Source organism: Nanorana parkeri, unplaced genomic scaffold (genome assembly GCF_000935625.1).
Source record: "Nanorana parkeri isolate BGI_ZX_2015 unplaced genomic scaffold, ASM93562v1 scaffold790, whole genome shotgun sequence".
In the NCBI taxonomy this organism is placed as follows: domain Eukaryota; kingdom Metazoa; phylum Chordata; class Amphibia; order Anura; family Dicroglossidae; genus Nanorana; species Nanorana parkeri.
The window spans coordinates 569,444-589,487 of record NW_017307058.1 but is presented as its reverse complement, the minus strand read 5'-3'; the positions used below and the strand labels follow the sequence as shown (position 1 = coordinate 589,487).

The window sequence follows — 20,044 nt, the reverse complement described above, 5'->3', positions numbered from 1 at the left end:
ATTTTTTTTAATTTCGTTTTTAAAATTTCCATTTCAGTGCACCTCTAGTAGTAATTTAGATTGTCTAACATAAAGTGAAGAAATGCAAAGCACACCGGCAATCCAGGAAGTTGATAAAAGTGAAGGGCAGACAGAAGGCAGCACTCAATACATTCAAGTAAGCTTTCATTGCCTTATTAAAAACTATAACTTGTATTCCTATTACAATGCTGATTTTATACCAAGATAGCATATGCTGGGACTTTAATACACCTTTAAATATCGGTATTTTAATTAACGCAAGATGCAGAGTGCAATGGGAAGGAACCCATAGTGACCAATAAAAATATCCAATTATTGTCCTGGCTGCTATAAGCTGAAATCTGATTTCCCATGACACACATCCCAATACTGATATTCACATTTATTAAAGCTGAACTCCAGGCAAATATAAATAACACAAATTAATGCAGCTTTGTATTCATTAATATTCTTAAATGTGTCTTTAATATAGAAGCCAATACAAGAACTTGAATTTGATTTGGTATCTCTGTACAGCAAAGCTCAAATTGGGAGAAGCAGCAAAAGCAGCTATGCTGCAGTGCAAAAAGCATGCCGATAGAAGGGAAGAGCAGATTGACAGAGGGATTAACTGAGCCAGTCAGATGTTTCTCCGTACACTAACCACTCACAGGCTGGGGGAGGAAGAAGAAATGTAAATAGTACTGTACTGCAGCAGAATAAAAAACTCATGTCTCCTGAGCTGAAAGACAGGGCTTTGTAGTATAGCAGCTTTGCATTTGGCTGTGTAAATCCGAGGACTGGATGGACAAATACCTTGGCAAGTAAATCAGCCCCCATATATTTAATATACACTCACCGGCCACTTTATTAATAGACCCGCGGGGAATACACCTGTGCTAAAACCTAATCCCGGCATCACTCACTAAAAGTTTTCTACCAACTTCACTCTAGCGCTTTGTGTCTTTTGATCATCTCTAGGGTTTACAGAGAATGGTCCGAAAAAGAGAAAATATCCAGTGAGCGGCAGTTGTCTGGGCAAAAATGCCTTGTTGATGTCAGAGGAGAATGGGCAGACTGGTTCCAGATGATAGAAAGGCAACAGTAACTCAAATAACTACTCGTTACAACCAAGGTATGTAGAATACCATCTCTGAATGCACAATACATCAAACCTTGAAGCAGATGGGCTACAGCAGCAGAAGACCACACGGGTGCCATTCCCGTCAGCAGAAGATGAAACTGAGGCTACAATTCACACAGGCTCCCCAAAACTGGACAATACTGTAGAAGATTGGAAAAACATTGCCCGGTCTGATGAGTCTCGATTTTAGCTGCGTCATTCATATGGTCAGGTCAGAATTCGGCGTCAACATGAAAGCATGGATCCATCCTGCCTTGCATCAATGGTTCAGGCTGGTGGTGGTGTAATGGTGTGGGGGGATATTTTCTTGGCACATATTGGGCTCCTTAGTACCAATCGAGCATCGTTTAAACGCCACGTCATATCAGAGTATTGTTGCTGACCGTGTCCATCCCTATATGACTACAGTGTACCCATAATGGCTACTACCGGCAGGATAATGCCACACTGGAAAAATGTCACAAAACTCACATCATCTCAAACTGGTTTCTTGAACATGACAATGAGTTCACTGTACTCCAATGGCCTTCACAGTCACCAGATCTCAATCCAATAGGGCACCTTTGGGATAAAGGTAGAATGGGAGATTCGCATCATGGATGTGCAGCCGACAAATCTGCAGCAACTGCGTGATGCTATCATGTCAATATGGACCAAAATCTCAGAAAAATGTTTCCAACACCTTGTTGAATCTATGCCACAAAGAATTAAGGCAGTTTAAAGGCAAAAGGGGGTCCAAACCGGTACTAGCAAAGTGTACCTAATAAAGTGGCCGGTGGGTATGTATTATTATTACATAGTATTTATATAGCAATATATGCAATATAAGGAAGACATTACAATCACGATACAATTCAAGACAAGATGGTGAGGACCCTGCCCCGAGGGCTTACAATCTATAAGGGAGGGAGAAGTGATACATGAGGAGGTTTAGTATTTAGCAGTTTACCTGCTTTAAGCACAGAATTTTATTTAGATTTTGTATATGCCTTTGAATTTTAAAGTTTCATTCAGCACACCACTATGTAATGTAAAGAGAACCAGTCATGTTCTCACAACTCATATACACAGCTCCTAGTGCATGATGTATTCAAGTACTGCCTAGTCAGCCTTCATGTCCCCATTTGCCAGGAAGGGAGAACTGCAAAACCCTAGCCACCTGTATGCAAATGAGTAGGAGTCGCCTGCATGCTGATTCCAGGGCGGCGACATCTTGGGACATAATAAATAGTGGCATTCCATATGTTGCAAAGCATTTCGCAGTGGCAATCTGTATTTTGTCTGTCCCAAGGATAAAACACGCTGCCCGAGGGGTGCTGGACTTGTGGAACAGATGTGAGGTCTCCAGATTAATCAGCATATGCTTCTTTTGCAATTCATTTTTGCAATTTTACTTTGCTGATTAACCTTCCTGCTCTGCCCATGAGGTCAACTGGTGCTTATCGGATTCTGTCCCTAGAGAGAACGAAGGGACGTACCCCCAGCATGTACTACAAACAAGCCAGAAACTATTTCAACCTCTTATACGGAAAAACAGGTTTCATCGAGATAGCCCGATACGAGCCTTCTGTTTAATTACAGTATGTGATAGTGAATGTTTGGCTTTCAGCCTCTTCCAATTTATCGCCATGCATAGTTAGCCAACGAATGCATAATCCGAAAATGGAAAAATGGCTCCAATATTTCTGCATACACTTTGTATAGGCAGTCCCCAGGTTACGAACAAGATGGGAACTGTAGGTTTGTTCTTAAGTTGAATTTGTATGCAAGTTGGAACAGGTACATTTTTTAAGTGCAACTCCAGCCAAACGTTTTTATTTTAGTTTTGGATAGCATAGGGAAGGGTTAACCCCCTGTAAAGTTTGTTTTGCTGTGTGTGCCCCTGTTCAGAAGATTTCACATCACTTTGTCCCTGTGAAAATTGGATTTGGAAAATTTTGTGTTGTTGTGGAAACAAGGATTGGTGATAAAGCTTCAGTGGAGACACCTTTTTTCCATGATAACTCTTACAGGAGTAAATTTCCCTTCCTAGGGGTAGATTTCCTCTCACTTCCTGTTGTCTCAAGGACAAATCTTTCTAATGAGGATTCAGAAAGCAGTAAAAACCTCACAGTGTCCCGGAAGAAGAGGCGGGCACCCCTCAACTGCACGTCTAACAAGAGCCAACTTCCTGTAATGTACGTACAGTACTATGAACCAGATTCAAAAAGGCAGGCACTGCTCATCGGCACGAGTATGGTTGCATTATAACTACTGGAACGGTGCGCAGTACACTTTGGCTGCAGCCTGGGACCCCCTGCTGTACAGTAATAGCCTCCGTTAGTAAGTAGGGGTCGTATGTAAGTCGGATGTTTGTAACTCGGGGACTGTCTGTATACACCAGTAGTGAAAGCTAGAAGTTGGCTAAAATGGGATATTGGTCTTTGCGCTTCATATTTTACCAGTACTAAATAATGACATTGTCAATAGAATCATCAATAGAATGCTATAGATTTAGCAATTAATTTGCAAGTTTGACAATTAAGACACAAAAACACTAAGTGGTGGTCAAGACCATGATTTATAGTGGTGCAATGCTACTTCTAAGTAGCAGAGGGTGGACTTTATTAATCTGGATGTAATGGTAAATCTGTGTCATTGCTCCTGTTTACACTGCCTTGCTGTGTGGCGAAATGAATAAAATGTCCACTAATGAATAATGATATAGAAGGATTCATTTTTATTTTATTTTACGGCCCTTTTATCCTTTGCCTCCATTACTACAATACTGGGCTGCAGTGTGAAACGTTAACAAAAAATATTGCGGTTCGTATGATCCTGTAAAACTCCATGAAGGGCATTCTATAAAAAGGACAACATTCGAAGCCCCCAAAGTGTGCTGAAAGTTATGGGTCAGCTTAGATCTACAATCAGGACAGGACAAAAGTAGGCCCATGGCAAATATCAACTGAAAGGACCATTATCTCAATTGGGTCAGCTGGACATCAGCAGTGCTGTGTTAGTTTTGTCAAGGTGGATATACTAGTGAAAGTCATTTTTGATGTTACAGGTAAAAAACACTGGACAAGCTAAAAACAGAAATTGGATAACTGCTGGATCGGGACAATAGCAACTGGACATTGGAGATCAAAAATGTTTTAAAGGAAGTGTACAGTAATGTTCATTTTCCCTTTTTTACTATGTTCATATTTAACTTTTCAAAATGATGTTTTATTTTCTTTATTGCAAATTATTATTTCATAGCTACCATTTTAAGTTAGCCGCTTTTCGTCTGCTGTCTGCAAGTTCTTTACTTCTATCTTGTACAGAGTATATACATTTATCTCCTGTTGATGAAGACACAATTAATAGACCAAATTTCCAGAGACTGCTGGATGATTCAGAGAAGAGACCATCCCTGTTCCCTGACTCCAGTTCACATAGCTCTGTATGAAGTTAACGGGGCCCATTTAAAACAGGCCCCAGTTTAACCTCTCCACAACATGCAGTGTATGGCTTCACATATGGTTTTTTTGTTTTGGTTTATTTTTGGTTTTTTTTTAGAAATATTCAGATAGAATAGTGAAAGCTAGAGATGTCCTGCAGTGTGTTCTCTGGAGAATGCTGCACTATACCCACAAGATTAATTGTGGGGTTTTTAGGCATCATTGAAAAACCTCATACTACATATATAAAAGAATAGAGTTTATTTATTCGCATTATTAAAATGAATATTTCCTAAATCAGTGCATACTGAATAAACATGGTTATGTTCCACATTATTATAGGTCGTTGCTCTGGTATAACCAATTTCGTAAAACAGGCTTCAATTTCCTTAATTTAGTTAATCTCTCATTAAGAACCACTGACGGTTCGACGTGGTTCGGTTTAGCGCTTCCTCAGGAACCACAGGTAAGTTTCTTGATAAATGGAGCAGATATTAACTGACCATCGACCTCGGGGGAGCAACCTAACTTGCTAGTGGGGGCCACCAGGGAGAGCATCTAATACAGAGCCTCTACATGCTTTTCTTATGGATATCCTCTCCTCATACTTCTAGAAATGGCTAGCAATTTAATGGCTGACCTGTGTTCCCCTTATCTGGCTATATTATGCTGAATGGAAATGCTCCAACCAGTGGTTAAGAAGTGGAAACTAATAGGACAAGTTTGTAAAATTGGGCTATTACCACTACTTTACCTTGACTATTGGCATCAGAAGGAATTTCTCATTCGATCCTCTGGGTTACTGCCTTATATCCTTGCCATTTTCACATTCTTTTTACAGCATGACCAGCTGTGAGCAGGGAAAGCATTTGCTAGTGCGCATAACATGACAGCCTTTTGAGCTGGCCATAAACTAGCAGATTTTTTTTTTTCTTGGATAGCCTCAAAGGCGGAATATAAAAAATCCTAAACATCAAGGGTGGAGAAATCTCCTGCTGTGGCTGAAAATTGCCTCCTTCAACAAAAGGAGATTACTCAAGCCTTTCCTGTGAATCAGAACAAACAGTGTATGGTCAGCCATGGACTCACAGAAGAAGCCCAACGCCACATCTTATACCATACAAGTTCAGGGAATTGCCTCCTAGAAAATCCATGCATATAAAATGAAAATCAATTACCACTGTCACCATTAATGTAAAGCCACATGAAAGGTACAGAGTGCCAGAGCATAAAATCTAAAGTGACACATCGTGGAGGAAACACAGCTAAAGCACATAGTATTGAGTCTGCTCAGCACACCCAATGAGCCCCTGTAAAAGAAGCACAATCAGCTTACTTCAACGAATGACATGCTGGCTGGCAATTTAAATAAGTAGCTATATTTTTTCTTATCAACCACTTCCCGACACCCAAAAGCAATAAAAACGTAAGAGAAGCCTCTCTGCAGATTGGTTCCAACATATTCCTGCAATGGTGTTGAGGGCCTGTAGACGGTGCTGAATCCATATGCCTCAAAGTTTACTCATGGCTTTTGATTTTTATACCGATAATGCTTGGATATACCAAGTCAACCCAATAAAAAAAATTGTAAAAAGATAAACTCAAAAACGAAAAAGTAATATATTGTGGCTTACCAGTCTTTAGATGAGGTGGTTGTATTTGTTTTCTTTTTAAGCTTAGAACATTTTTAGCAAGTATAGAAGTTACCTTCTGATCTTGCCAGAAATGCAGTGTCTTTGTCACTTCCTGTGAGAACAGATGGCACAAGCAATGTTATCTTTCTTCTGTAAGCGAATCCAATCAGCCCTAAAGTAAGAGAGATGAACAAAGGCAGATATGCTTGAAGTCCAGCCCAAGCATGGCTCCCTCCAGAGATACATAGCCACCAAGGTACAGTAAGCGCTCTATTCCCAAGATTAACTGGTGAACTTAAGGGGGGGAAAAAAGCCTGGAAAAAAAAGAAAACTAATGTAGTCACCTAAGGTGTAAAGTGTACAATGGGTTCTATGAATGGAGGAGGTGAGATCATGTTGCACCCCTCCTACATTTACAGAACACCTTCTATTCTGTGAAAAAATACAGGAGAGGAGGGATCAGTTACGCGACCGGAACCCTCCACTGTCGTAACCACAGTTTTTCATCCCCACAGCACTGGAAATACAGAGCTTTGTGTAAGAGCCAGCTTGTAGCAAAGTATGATTTTTATTCAAACCAGCAGCCATCTGCACCTACTATACTTCTTATCAGAGCTAGCTTCAGCACGAAGTTCAACTTTAGGGCCTGTTCCCACCGGGTCCACGCGTTAATTGCACGGTTCTGAGCGATTAACGCAAAGGTACCGCGCAAGGCACCTACTGTGCATTACAGGGCAGGAGGTACATTGCCATTCATTAGAAGGCATTTGAATGGCACCCCAAACGCATCTCCCACCCACAATGCGATCAACAGCGCCACAACGGGTGGTACTACGGTCTTTGACTGAATGGGTTGAATACTTGAATGGCAACAATTCTCTCACTCCTCCATCAGGACTGCTCTCAAGTTTGTAGATCTATCCCCAACCCCTGCAACAGTAGTGACAAACCAAGCTCGGCTTTTCAGCTAAGCTACCACTGGCAACAGCCTAAATTAATTCTCCATATTATTTCTATGTGGATGAACCCGTCATGTCCAACAGTAATTTTATATCTGTGCCATCTAGGGTATAGTCATACCAAATCTTCAAATAATTTGCTTAGAAAACAGCAGCTCAGGTGATTAAACAGCAGGGTCATTTATTTGGGTGAAGCAGCCATAACACATTATACCGATTTATGAAAACAGGTAGAACATACTAACAGGTCTACTTGTCCAAAGCAAACCAGTCAGGTTTCATCTTCTAGCCTCTATCCAGCATCGAGAACATGATGGATTATATTTGCTAGGGGCAGCAGATTTACTTTTCTTTTGTCCCACTTCCCATAAATTAGCCATATCAGTTAGCAAACAGCTTAGTTTTCAAAATAAACAATTGTGCAAAAACGAAACGTCCAAAATGCCCTCGTGTCTAAATTAAAAGCAAATAAATCTGTCTGGCTTCCGATGCCAAATCTGTATCTGGAAAGCCTACAATGAAACCGATCACCCATTGGTCAAGGGGAGCAGCAACTGTGTCAGAAGCTGGGGGCAGGACGGGGGGGGATCTCCCAGCTCAGAAAACAGGCACTGTGGGTAAACCTTTTACTCTAGGCAAATCTTGTTAAACCTCCTTAATCCTCTATGTCTGGATACGGAGAGGTTTAAAAGGAAGCACCAATAAAATGCTGGACTTGTAAAATCTTTTTTTTTTCTCTACAGATTAGAACAACTGTCAAGAATAAAAAAAAAAAAAGATGCTTTGAAATTAGTTGCATACGGTTTGGAGTAAGGTGGCTTACTAGGGGTTAAATCTTGGCGTGTGACAGACGTATGTATTAACTGGATATTGTGCCCATCTGGAGATGGTTTTAAAATTACACCAATAAGAGAAAGAGCATATAGAATCCTAACCAACATTTGTAGCACATGAAATCTGCACCGAAAAGCAAGGAGATTTTCCACAGCCGTTAAAGAATAATTATGCAATAGTTATGCATTTAAACTGCAGGGCAGAAATAGTTAAAGGCATCTCCCACCGTCTGCAAAAAATGTAATACATGCACAGGCTACTGTAGAGTTTTCATCCAGCCCCTTCTTCCATACTAACCTGTGGTTATGGGGCAGAGGGAAGCAATCAATGTACTACAAGTGCAGTAACCTCCATTGAGCTCTTTTCCTGCGATGGCAGATGGGGCTTCCCTGTGAATGGATGATGTGGCTGTGTAGGCAGGGCAACACAAGAATGCGCCAAAATAATATTTTAAAAAAACTTCAGGATGCTGCGGGGGGGAACCCCGCAATACAGGTAAGTGGGAAGCGGTCTGAGGGTGGGGGGGCTTCAGACTGTGACCATGATTCATGTTACATGGATGTTACATGAAACATGGTCACAAAGGTGGAAATGGCCTCTAAAACATACCTAAAGCAACACTTTCTTTGATTTTGGCTAGAATGGGGAAGGGTTGACTATGTCAAGTCTATGCCGTAACACTTCTGGGTTCTCCAAAGTCCAATTTAGTGGCCACTGATGATTTAACTCCTGCACATGCGCATAGGAGATACATCCTCCCTAGCCCATTCATGGCGCCTTAGAGAATGGGCTGACAAGTGAGGTAGAGTACACAGTGCATAAGCTGTAGAGAATACATACAATGCAACTTATAGGCAGGGTCCTTCATACCATTGTGTCTTGAATTGTATTGCAATTATAATGTCTTCCCTATGTTGTAAAGCGCTGCGCAAACTGTTGGCTCTATATAAATCCTGTATTATAATAATACAAAATAGCTGGGGGAAAGATGAATTCTTATTGGCAAAAGAGACATTGCACGTCTCTTCTACCAAAAATCCCTACCTCCCAGTGTTTTTAAAATATTTTTTCACTTCGCTTCCGCTTTACTACATACCTTATTTAGTGAAAACACTGCAGAAACTTGTGGAAGGCAAAAAAGTTAATAAACTTACCCCTGTTTTGCCTACAGTAGATGAGGGTGACGTCCACCACCATCCCTCTGGTGAGATCCTAGAGAATGTCGTGTAGCCCAAATCTCATCTCTTGGTGTACTTGGCATTCTCCGGGCTCTCCTCAGAAAGATGGCTGTGTCCCATTGCCTCAGTACAAAAACCAGGAGAATGGAAATTATATTAAACTTTTTTTCCCCCTGGGTTTTAGAGAATAAAGGGGATCTCACTAAAACGGCAGACTTTGCATGGATACAGAAACAAAAAGTAACATTTCTGCACATTTCACTGGCAGAGGTATAGGAAAACAGCAAAATACTTTTTTACGAATAGATTTGCATCCTAAAATAATCATGATCCATGGTAGCAGCATGTGGTCACTCTAGAGTTGTGTTCTAAAATTGTTACAAGAAAGGGCAACTGCTCCAAATTCTGATGTAGAGCGCTACTACAGCAGAACAATGTAGAGCGCTACTACAGCAGAACAATGTAGTAAGATTAATACTCCTTTCAAGACGCCCAGGTAACGTATTCATCAACGAGTCTTAATTAAGAAGTGTCTGGATTGCCCAACAGCCAAGAGCCACATATTTATTCCGCAACTGTTATTTTCCACGTCAGGTTTAAATTAATTAGTAGCTGTTGGGCAGTAAAATCAATTCTTATTTCAGGTACATTGATAAATACGCCCCAAAGTCCTCAAAGCCAATCATATATATTTAACAAAATGGAAATTTCTAATGTCGAATATTTTTTTCTTTTCTGCTGAGGAACAAAATTGTAAGAATGGTTAAAAGATTTATTAAATGTCAAATGGAGAACATTTCCTTGCTTTGTAATATTGCGGTTGCGGCTTAAATATTGCTATACAATAGGTCACTAAAGAACAGAGTGACAAGAGACGCCAACAAAAGTTGTACTCCTTCCCTTTATTAGATGGAGCCTTATTCCATAAAGATTGTTTATTAAGCATTCATTCTGAAATGCACTAACCCACAGCAACTAATCAGAATGAACTCTGCTGAAGTTACACCAGTAAAAAGTAAAATCGGTTGCTACCGGATATTGTATGTAACTACCTTCCGTCCATGGTCGTTCTTAAAAAGAAATATTCACAAATAATAATTAAACAAAATAACACAAAAAATGTTTTAAAGTCCCCCGCCCCACACATACACACGCAAACATGCGTCTGGTGCGCCTATGTACAAAAACGACGATTGCGCCCATTATGCAGCACATGTTACATATCGCCGCGAACGTCGCAGTGAGAACAATAATTCTAGGGCCATCAATCACTGATGACACTAAACGGATGAGCGGTAAATACGTTTAAAGCGTCGCCTATGGCCAATTTTGGCTGCGGGAAGTGTTCTGCGATTTCGCGGGCGCGCGCAATTTTAAAACTTTGACATGTTTAGTGTCTATTTACCCGACATGACCCCATCTTTTATATTATACCAAAAAATGGGGGTGAAAATAAATGTTTCATAACATTTTATAGGGAAACATGGTTTTTTTTCAAAAAATTTAGGGTACTTTTTTTGTTATATAGTAAAAAGTAAAACCCCCGGTGGTGATTAAATACCACCAAAAGAAAACTCTTATCTGTCCCCAAAAAATGGTATGAAATTCATTTCAGTACAGCGTTGCATGACGGAATAAACATCAGTCAAAGTACCGCAGCACTGAATACTGAAAAATGGCCTGTCCAGGAAGGGGGTGAAACACCATGGCCTTTAAGTGGTTAAAAGAGCACTAAAGCCAAAACCTTTTTTTTTGCTTAACTTTTCTTTTGGGTCACAGGAGGTCGTTTGATAACAGGAGGTAATTTAATACCATAATCCTGTGACCCAAAATCAGCTAATGCCCTCTATATGCTTACAGTGCAGAGCCGTGCTGAAGCCAGGAAGGATCCAGACAATATTGTTGGGTTCCACTCTGGGTACATAATTGACAGTTGGCTCTGCTTTTCTAGAGCCAGAGCCAGCTGTGTCTGCCCCCTCACGTCTGTCCCTCCAATGTGCACTGGAGTATAAAAAACAGAGGAGAGGGGTAATCTCTGCAGGGGCAGTGACTGACAGCATGCTTCACTCTCTCTCTCCCCCCGCACTTCTACTTTAAGAGTTTGCACTTATAAATAAAAAAAAGTCCTAATTAAATGACTTAGGCTAACTATCTTTCTTGGAAGGAGAGAGTCTTAAAATGTCAACGATTAAAAGACCTAAATATGAAATATTTGATTTTTCTGAAAACTTAAAATCAAGGCTTCTCTTGGTGCCCACAAATTGTTTGTGATTTTTTTTTTTGCCCCAAAACCCATGACAAGCGAAGTACATGTAATGCAGACAGCTACCTGCATCTACTGTCGTCTGTCCTCACCCACCCTCTTTTGATGGTTAGCAGATACCAGTACAGATACTCAGCATGTTCATGAGAACTACCAGCGTTGTAGCGGTTGCAGATGGGACCTGGCTCTAGCGCTCCACCTCTGTCCTGCAATCATTAGTCTGTATTGTTTTAGAAAAACTGTCACATGACAATAAACAAAAATGTATCAGTACTTGTATCTGTAAGTACTTAGGCAAGCATCAGTACTTGTAAAAATGGTATTGGTGCATCCCTTTATATAGGTTTATAAAAACAAAATCATACATTACAACAGAGATGTACAAATCCCAGGCGCTCCGTGTGCTCCTTACAAATGACAGCTGCCTCCTAACTTTTGAATTTTTCTCCAGTCTAGTCTTAGAGCTCGAAAAGTATCTGTACTTGTACCGAGTACGGTACTTGGTATCGGTGCATCCCTAGTTAGCAGCAATGGCCAATCCCCCTCCCACCTTCTGTACCTCGCTACTGGTTAGTGAGGCTGCACGTCACAGTGATAGGCCAAAAATGAGGCAAGGGATGTTGGAGAAAAAGAAGGGAAAGCATTTAAGTTATATTTGCAAACCTGCCTCTATTGCCTGGGTATACTAAATTAACTAACAGGTTTTCACCAAGATCTCATAACATTGTTAGCATGATAATGTAATCTCAAAAGTAATCTTTTTAAATCTGCAGCTTTCATTAAAATAATAGCCGTGATCCTTCCATGAAGGTATTTGTACAGGTATTCCCTGTTAGAGAATGACAACGCTCTCACCTGTCTCTAGATTGTGCTCATGTATTGTCACCCTGTCACAGGAGCTTCTTATAGAGACCACAAGTCTTTTCGTGTTCATAAAATGGCCAAAGCAAATATACAAATTCTAATTATTCTTTAGGCTGAGATCTGCCCATTTACTGGAATGCAGCATGCTTATTGTTCTTTTGTAGATATTTCCCAGTGTACACTTCAGGCTCACGATTGACTATAAACACTAAAAGCTCTATATCATTAGCTCTTAATTGAAAATAATGTACATTAGTTAAGAAATGTGACATTCATCATGCATCTATATGGCATTTATTTCCATTTTCTCTACATTCATTTTATGTATTGATTGGTTTTTAAGTGCCCCATAAATTATTGTGACTGAATATATAAAATATACATCAGCAATAACTCTTAAATGGGCTTCCCAGGAGAACGAAAATATCACTTGTTTGATGCTATATACTTTCCTCTCTATATGTGAACTCTCTTAATGATATGACTGACCTGAAAGTGGTTTCCAAAGTTCAATTAAGCTGCTCATAGACGTCATGCAACGGCAATGATCTGACCACTGATCAATTAATTGGCTGCCCAAGAGAGACATGTCATCTATACACAATACAATCTCTGCCCAATCCGGTCGAAGAAAGGAGGCAGAACAAACTAAAGTATTTGAAGGGAAAGGAAATCATGTAAAACCACTGGAGAAATCCTGGTCACCAAATCATAAATAAAATGGAGCCAGTAGTTCTTCCGGTTAGAAAGTGTTTATGCTCCATTAAAAAAATGGTAAACTGGGAGCCCTCTCTTTTGCAATGGAGGTTATGCAAGGTGTCCAGTATTAAAGCCTGCGTTGATGGACTTTCCCTCACAACAGATGGGTTTGACATACCCAAACAAGTCTATGGATATGCAAAACCTACTTGAAGCAGGTCAAATGGAAGTTAAATGCAGGTTACACGGACCTGCCAATGAATCCTGAAAGATCTCAAACCGATGTCAAACTGTCAGAGGTTAGGAGTAAGGAAGGCATTTGGCACGACTGATCCATCATGATGTGAGTTTTTAAGTGGACCTATCAACACTATTCATGTTTCATATAAGTCAGTAGAGAAAGAGAAGATTTTAGCATTACCAACTTCTAATATGGTTGTGTGTCTTTTTCACGCCATAGAAAGAAGAAAAAAAAAAAAAGAAGAAGTCGAGAAGTGGACCCTGTTCCTAATCCAGCTCATGTACCTAAAATGTAGGCAAAGATCACAGTCTCTGGTTACAAGGAGCACTGTGGGCATTTTATATAATTAGAGACTGCAGACAGTCTTTTGTTTTTAGTTAGACTAACAGTGAGATAAGAGGATCACCAATCATAAGCATATCGCAGCACTAATAAGTGGAAAGCAAACCTTTCATATGTAATGAGCAAATACAACTGCACCATGTACACATGCAGTTACAATCGATACATAGAAACAACATTAAAATGAACACACACATCTATAGAAATCTATTACCTACAAAACATTAAACAATTACTTATTTCCCATTAGGTAGCAGTATAAGCCAAGTAGAATGTATTGGTGGACAGCCATAACATCTGTCAGGTGCCTCTCTTTTTCATTCAGTTGGCCAAACTGAAATGTAAATTATAGACACACAAGTTGACACACATTCCTGATTTGGCATAAATGTAATTCTCAAGTCTATGAGAGAAGAGCCAGTAAATGAGATGCATATGAAAATCATTTAGCACTTGGATAATCATCCTGAAAACACACACACACACACACATCTACGTAGATGGCCACGCAAGATGGCAAGAGCATGAAGCTTACGTTTACAGTAACACAATGGCCTATGAGACTGCATAAGGTTTGTGGTAAGGGAGGAGTTTGAGCCTACTACAGCTACGGGAGATTTAACTCCTTCAGAGTTAGAGCATCAGGCATGATTTGACCTAATGGGTTTTGACTGGTGCTTAAACCGCAGATGGCCGATAATGATCCAGTGAGTAGACACAGCAACCTCTCAGACCCAACTCAAGGTCATGGGTGAGGTCAGGAAACAAGCCTGGGAATCTGGAGAGAGTGATGTGCCTACACTAGACCTAATTCCACGAACATTTCTTTGAAAATTACAAATGTAAGCCTACTCCCACAGCTGAGAGGTGATACTAGTCTCTTGTCCCACTGCTGATGGGCCACTCTCCGTAGGATATGATTGGAATGGTGCCGGGGAATTGTATAATGTATACTCGGGGAATTGTACCAGTGCTAGTTATATACCGATCAGAATACTTGTACTTTCTAATTTAAATGTTCAATTAATATGCTTTGTGCACAACGACAAGTTTGTTTCCTGTGACCAACAGACAAAAGGACAGTGTGCGAGACTGGCTTCATTTTCTACAGGCCAAAATATTTGTGTAAATGTATCTATTTCCCAAAATGTTTACCCAGACTAAAACAAAAAATGGGTAAAAATGTTTCTCTTTTGACATACTCACTAGCAAATGCTTGCCTATTCACGAATGAGTTAATTTTAGATGAATGGTAGACAACCCAGACCTATCTTCCGGCAATCTCCTCATCTACACCTATGACAGTGTTGTGCTCATCTAGCAGATGGCTAGCTGATAAGGAAGATACAAGGTTGACAGCTGGAGGGGAGGGATGGATATGAACACATGCATACAGAAGGAGAGTTTGTGTGTGTTTGGGAGCACAAGGTACAGAGGCCACGATCATTACTATAGTATATGCGAAACGAGAGAGAGGGGTATGTAACTGCCATGTAGAAGAGTGGAGTTCAAATCTTTAAACTTGGGGTGAGCTGTTTTATAATGTGCACCATAAAAATTGCATTCAACTCTTAAACAAAAAAAAAATCCATAACTTAGTAGAGTTTGATCTGCAAACTATCTACATGCATGGGCTTATTTGTTAAGGCAGAGCAATACTTAGACACCATGTACAGTAACGTATAGCAAACAATCAAATTTTAGTGTATTATATTCTAAAGAGGGGAAAACATGAAAATGGATTATGATGGGTTATTGTGCTTTCCACAATCTTTTTGCTCTACTTTATTGAATAAGTCCATAAATGTCCTACACATTCATCTAAAAGTGAGATATTTGGCATCTACATAACTGTGCTCTGCAGCCTATTGCTCTATGTAAGCTGGCACAGAAAGAAAAAGAAGGTCACAAAATTACAATGGGTCAATTCAGTCTATGAAAATATGGACCTGTGGTTTAAATATTTCCTCTACAATCCTCTGGATCTTTAAGGCTGAAATCCAGGCAAACGGCTTAATACATACAGTATATCGGAACGGTTTACCTGGATGGCACCACTTACAGCGAGGTCCTCTTTCACCCCCAGCCTGATGACTAAACAGTGCGATAGCAACAGTATAAGAATAATGTAATGGCTCTGCTCTTCCCTTGTATCAGCACATTTGTGCACCCAGTTTCTCTTCCCGCTGAGTGTTGCTGTATAGGGGATTGCAAGAGGCTGATATCAAGTCAAACTCAGGTACTTACTTTATTTATTAAACAAACTGTCAACCCACCACAATGCAGCCAAAATGCATTAAGCCAATGCATAGTTTACCACAATACTGCATTGCAACACTGGAAATGGGTCCTTAAAGATGTATTACAAATACAGAGTGGCATTAATATGTGTCTTTTATAACTGCCTAGGGGCCAGCTTTGCTTGTTAAAACCTATTACGATATGCACACACACCAGTTTATGAAGCAATCTGGGTATATTGGTCCTTTAAGAAGGGTATTGAAAAATGATGCTCTTAATGAAGAAAGTCTCTTCAAAACATCCTTCTTTCTTCTGCCACCCTTGCATAAAGTGAACAAAAAACACATGAATGGGCCCTATTCCACTTGAATATCATGCCAGGACAGAGTTTATCAGCTGTCAAAGTCTCATGGATTATTAGGACTATGCATTGCTCTGAAGACCCATATAACTACAGAGTCAGTACAACTTTGGGAAATGTGGCCCACAGCTTATTATACGAGGGGGAGAAAAAACTGTTCTGCAGAAAATAGAGAAGTATTTCTCTGTAAACTGGTGTAAAAAGGAGCATGTTTGCAAATTAATATAGAAATAGCTATTGTCAAATTGATGCTTCTTACTGTAGGGTTGTCATCCTAGTCCTTCATTACTACTTGCTGACCTGGAACAAGTATGTGCTTTATCGGGTGTTGGAACGTATTGGAAGCCCACGCTTTTTTTAGGTCAGTGACTCACCAGCTTACTGAAGCAATAATGAGAATGGGAGAACCAGAAACTTCAAAAAACAAATCAGAAATGCCAGTTCCAAGATTTATGTCCTGACTGATACCCTTTAAAGAATATGATCACTAAAATATCATATAAGCTTTAAAAGAGAAGAGCCAAACCTCTTTTTTTGGGCTTTACTTCTCTTTTGGGTAACATGAGTACAATTACATCTGTGCTCATGTTAACTAAAGTCAAAATAGAGGGCTGCTGACATCACAGAGCCACGCTGCAGCCAGGAAGGATCCCAACAACATTGTCGGGATCCACCCGATTCCCTGATTGACAGTTGCCTCTGCCTGAGCCAGCTGTGCCCGTCCCTTCCCTGTCTGTCTCTCCAATTAAAGTGTAAGGAAAAGACAGAAGTGAGAATCCCTGCGGGGAGCGATTACTTGAGTCATTGCTCTCTGCAGGGAGGAGCCAATGAGCTGAGCAATCAGCTGTTGAATGATCACTCAGATCTCAGTACAGAGCTGGCATGTGACAGCTGCAGTGTGCCGTGCTGGCTCTACGTATTGGGAAGAGTATATTTTACTCTTAATACGTCTCCTTTACATGTTAATGGAGTTTCAAAAATAATTTTCAATATTTTTAAATCTGCAGCTTTTGATAATCCCAACATGAAGGCCATTGTTCAGGACTTCCTGTTACATGGTCACAACACTCTGTCCCTGTCGCCAAACTGTGCTCCTGTGGTGCTACCCTGCCACATGGACTTGCAATAGAGAATACAACTGGACATTTGAACACACATTATGAAGGCAGGGTCCACTGCTGTCACCATCAGCAAACCCACCCTGAGAAATGCCATGATGGAGAGACATCTGCCCATCCCACAAAGTACAACTGTCACACTAAAATCTGCTGCAATCTGCTCTATATCTCAGCACCATGTATTGTTGTGTAGGTGCAATGGAATACTCAATCCCTTTATTCCACCAATAAATTGGAAACATTTAGAGCGTGCTTTCCGAACTCTACGAGGTCCTTTCCCTGCTTAATCGTCACATTACAAGCACTGCTTATGAAGATAGGACCATGTTTGTTCTCCCCCCCAAAAAAGGTTTCTTTCATTCTTTTATAAAAGCTAGACAGAATATTAGAGCTCAAAGGGGGGAATTCATCAAAACTGGGGCAGAGAGAATCTGGAGCAATTGCCCATGGCAACCGATGAGCACCTCTCTTCAGTTTGCTCAGGTAAGATTTGAAAATGAGAGATAGAAGCTGATTGGTTGCCATGCAAAACTGCTCCAGATTTTGTCTACTCCACTTTTGATAAATTCCCCTCAATATCCTTTAACTGTTGCACTATGATCGTCCTTGCAGTGGGCAACAAGGAACTAACCAATTTGATTTTTAAATCAGCCCCAAATAACTGTAGGGACGTATACAACTGATCAATCATTTCACAATGCTATCCAGCACAACTTTGCTTTAGTCAGAGAGTCCTCTCGATTTATCTTGCAACTGAATTTTACATAACTCACTGCAGCATATTTCAACAGTGTTTCTGGGTGTGACTGCCATCGCGTCACATAGTTTGTGCAACCTTCCTCTCTGAGTTACAGGACAGTGCCTTTTACTGGTCAAGATCTTTGTCTTTGAGTAAATGAACTATAGGATGTAGAAAGAAAGGAAGCCTGCTGCATAAGACAAATAAAAGTTGGGGCCCCACAGCAAGTAGAATGTTACTTCCGAATAACTTAGTAAGGGGAAAAAATTGTCCTGTGCTTCTATATCTGTGGTGCTCACACCACCCTATGGCCTGTCTAATGATAGTAGAGAGAATGTTCACACCAAGTCATATCCCTTCAATATAAATCTTTCTATTCAGCACCAAAAGTTCTAAAGAACTGCTTATAATATATGATTGGAATAATACTTCAACCTATTTAGCTGCTAAATTTTAACTGGATTTCCACACTTAAAAAAAGTTTGACATGAAAACTTGCAAGGTCATAGAAGTATAAAATGATGGTAAAAGCCAGAAGGATGAAATAAATGTCAAAATGTTGTATGCAATTAAAATGAATCAATTCTGCCACCTTCAAGGAAAATTCTTGTTTTGGCTTTTGCCCAGTGACGCTAGTAGATTATGCCAAGTTCAGACTGGCATCACTCCTCGGGCAAAAACTCCCTGAAATTTCAAGGGAAAAGTTCATCTGCAAAAGAGATTTTGCAGAGTTAGCTTCACCTTTCTTCAAGTAGGGCAAAAACAAGCAAAGGAAATTGCTCAAAGCAGTTTTATAAATGGGCGAAACTGTCAGACTTGAGGTTTGACATTGAGAAAAACTATGCAGTATAGATTTCATAAAATCTATCATTGGTCTGATAAAAACAGGCCAATATGTGTTGAAGCTTCAGCCTTCTGGGAGGGAATTCAAAGGCATTTTTTTAAAATAAGAAAATGTCAAATGGTGGGGTTATATTAAAAAGGGAACCTATGGGTTTATCGGGTCATCTAAGGTACAGGTACCTCGAGATGCCTACTAGCACCCTCAGTGTACCTTTGAGATTTCGACTAGTACCCTGCTCAGTGTACCTTCAAAATCCCTAAGAAGCAAATGCTGCCCACAACTTTCATGGTCAACCCTTGGCATGTCTCCTATTAACCCTGCACTTTTCTATTGGCAAATGAGGCCACTGATCACATTTAATGGCCAAGTGGATAATGCTGGAGGTGTGAGGAGGAGAATCAGGGAACAAACTGTGGAAGCTGTAAATGGCATTTACGAAATAAATGCCCCTGCCTTTCCTCAAAAGAGAAACTAAAAAGGTAGCTAGCACATACAAAAGGGGTTCCTGCTCTACGGATCTTGGGCCATAGAAGGTAAGGTGTGGCCCCAGTCCCCAGAGCATTTTGCACACAGTGTAAAGAACATCCATAGTGTTGATATGGCTACCATTAACCAACATTTTTTGGAGGTTTAAAAAATGTACAACTGGCTGCAGATTGGCATGTAAAAGGTAATTTTCGTGCATCCTTTCCGATAAGGATGCATCAATACTAGTATCGGTGCCGATACCGCGTATTTGGGCGAGAACTCTTTAACCTGCCAAAATGCTCCTATACCGGAACTTCCAGTATCAGGAAGCCGGGCAGCAATTCGTTGCATGGCCGGGATGCCAGCTCAATGCCCCCTTGTCACCAGGCAGCATGGAGCTGGCTTCCCGGCCAATCAGAAAGCCAGGCGGGGTGTAATGACTTGCCGCCTGGCTTCCTGATTGGCCAGCTTCCCGACCAATCAGGAAGCCAGGCGGCGATTCATTTCTCTCCCCCCCGGCTTGCTGATTGACCAGAAAGCTGCCTCCATGCTTCCTCGTCCCCTGGTGATGAGGGAGCATGGAGACTGCTTTCTGGTTGATCAGGAAGCAGGGTGGCTGGTCATCACACGCCGCCCGATTTCCTTAATGGGACTTTCGGTGTTGGTATTCAGCATTGGCGAGTACCGGAA

At 40.6% G+C, this 20,044-nt stretch overlaps 1 protein-coding gene across 4 annotated transcripts in view; it reads right to left on the bottom strand.

The window, feature by feature from the left end:
- GNAO1 (G protein subunit alpha o1) overlaps positions 1 to 20,044 on the bottom strand; it is a 217,089-nt gene that overhangs the window by 78,959 nt on the left and 118,086 nt on the right. The window contains exon 4 of one of the 4 annotated variants that reach the window (XM_018564874.1): positions 5,059 to 5,079. The exons of the other annotated variants lie outside the window; for them this stretch is intronic. Within the exon in view, the coding sequence (XP_018420376.1) occupies positions 5,059 to 5,079 (21 nt within the window). The remainder of the gene's footprint in view (positions 1 to 5,058; positions 5,080 to 20,044) is intronic. 4 annotated transcript variants of the gene reach the window in all.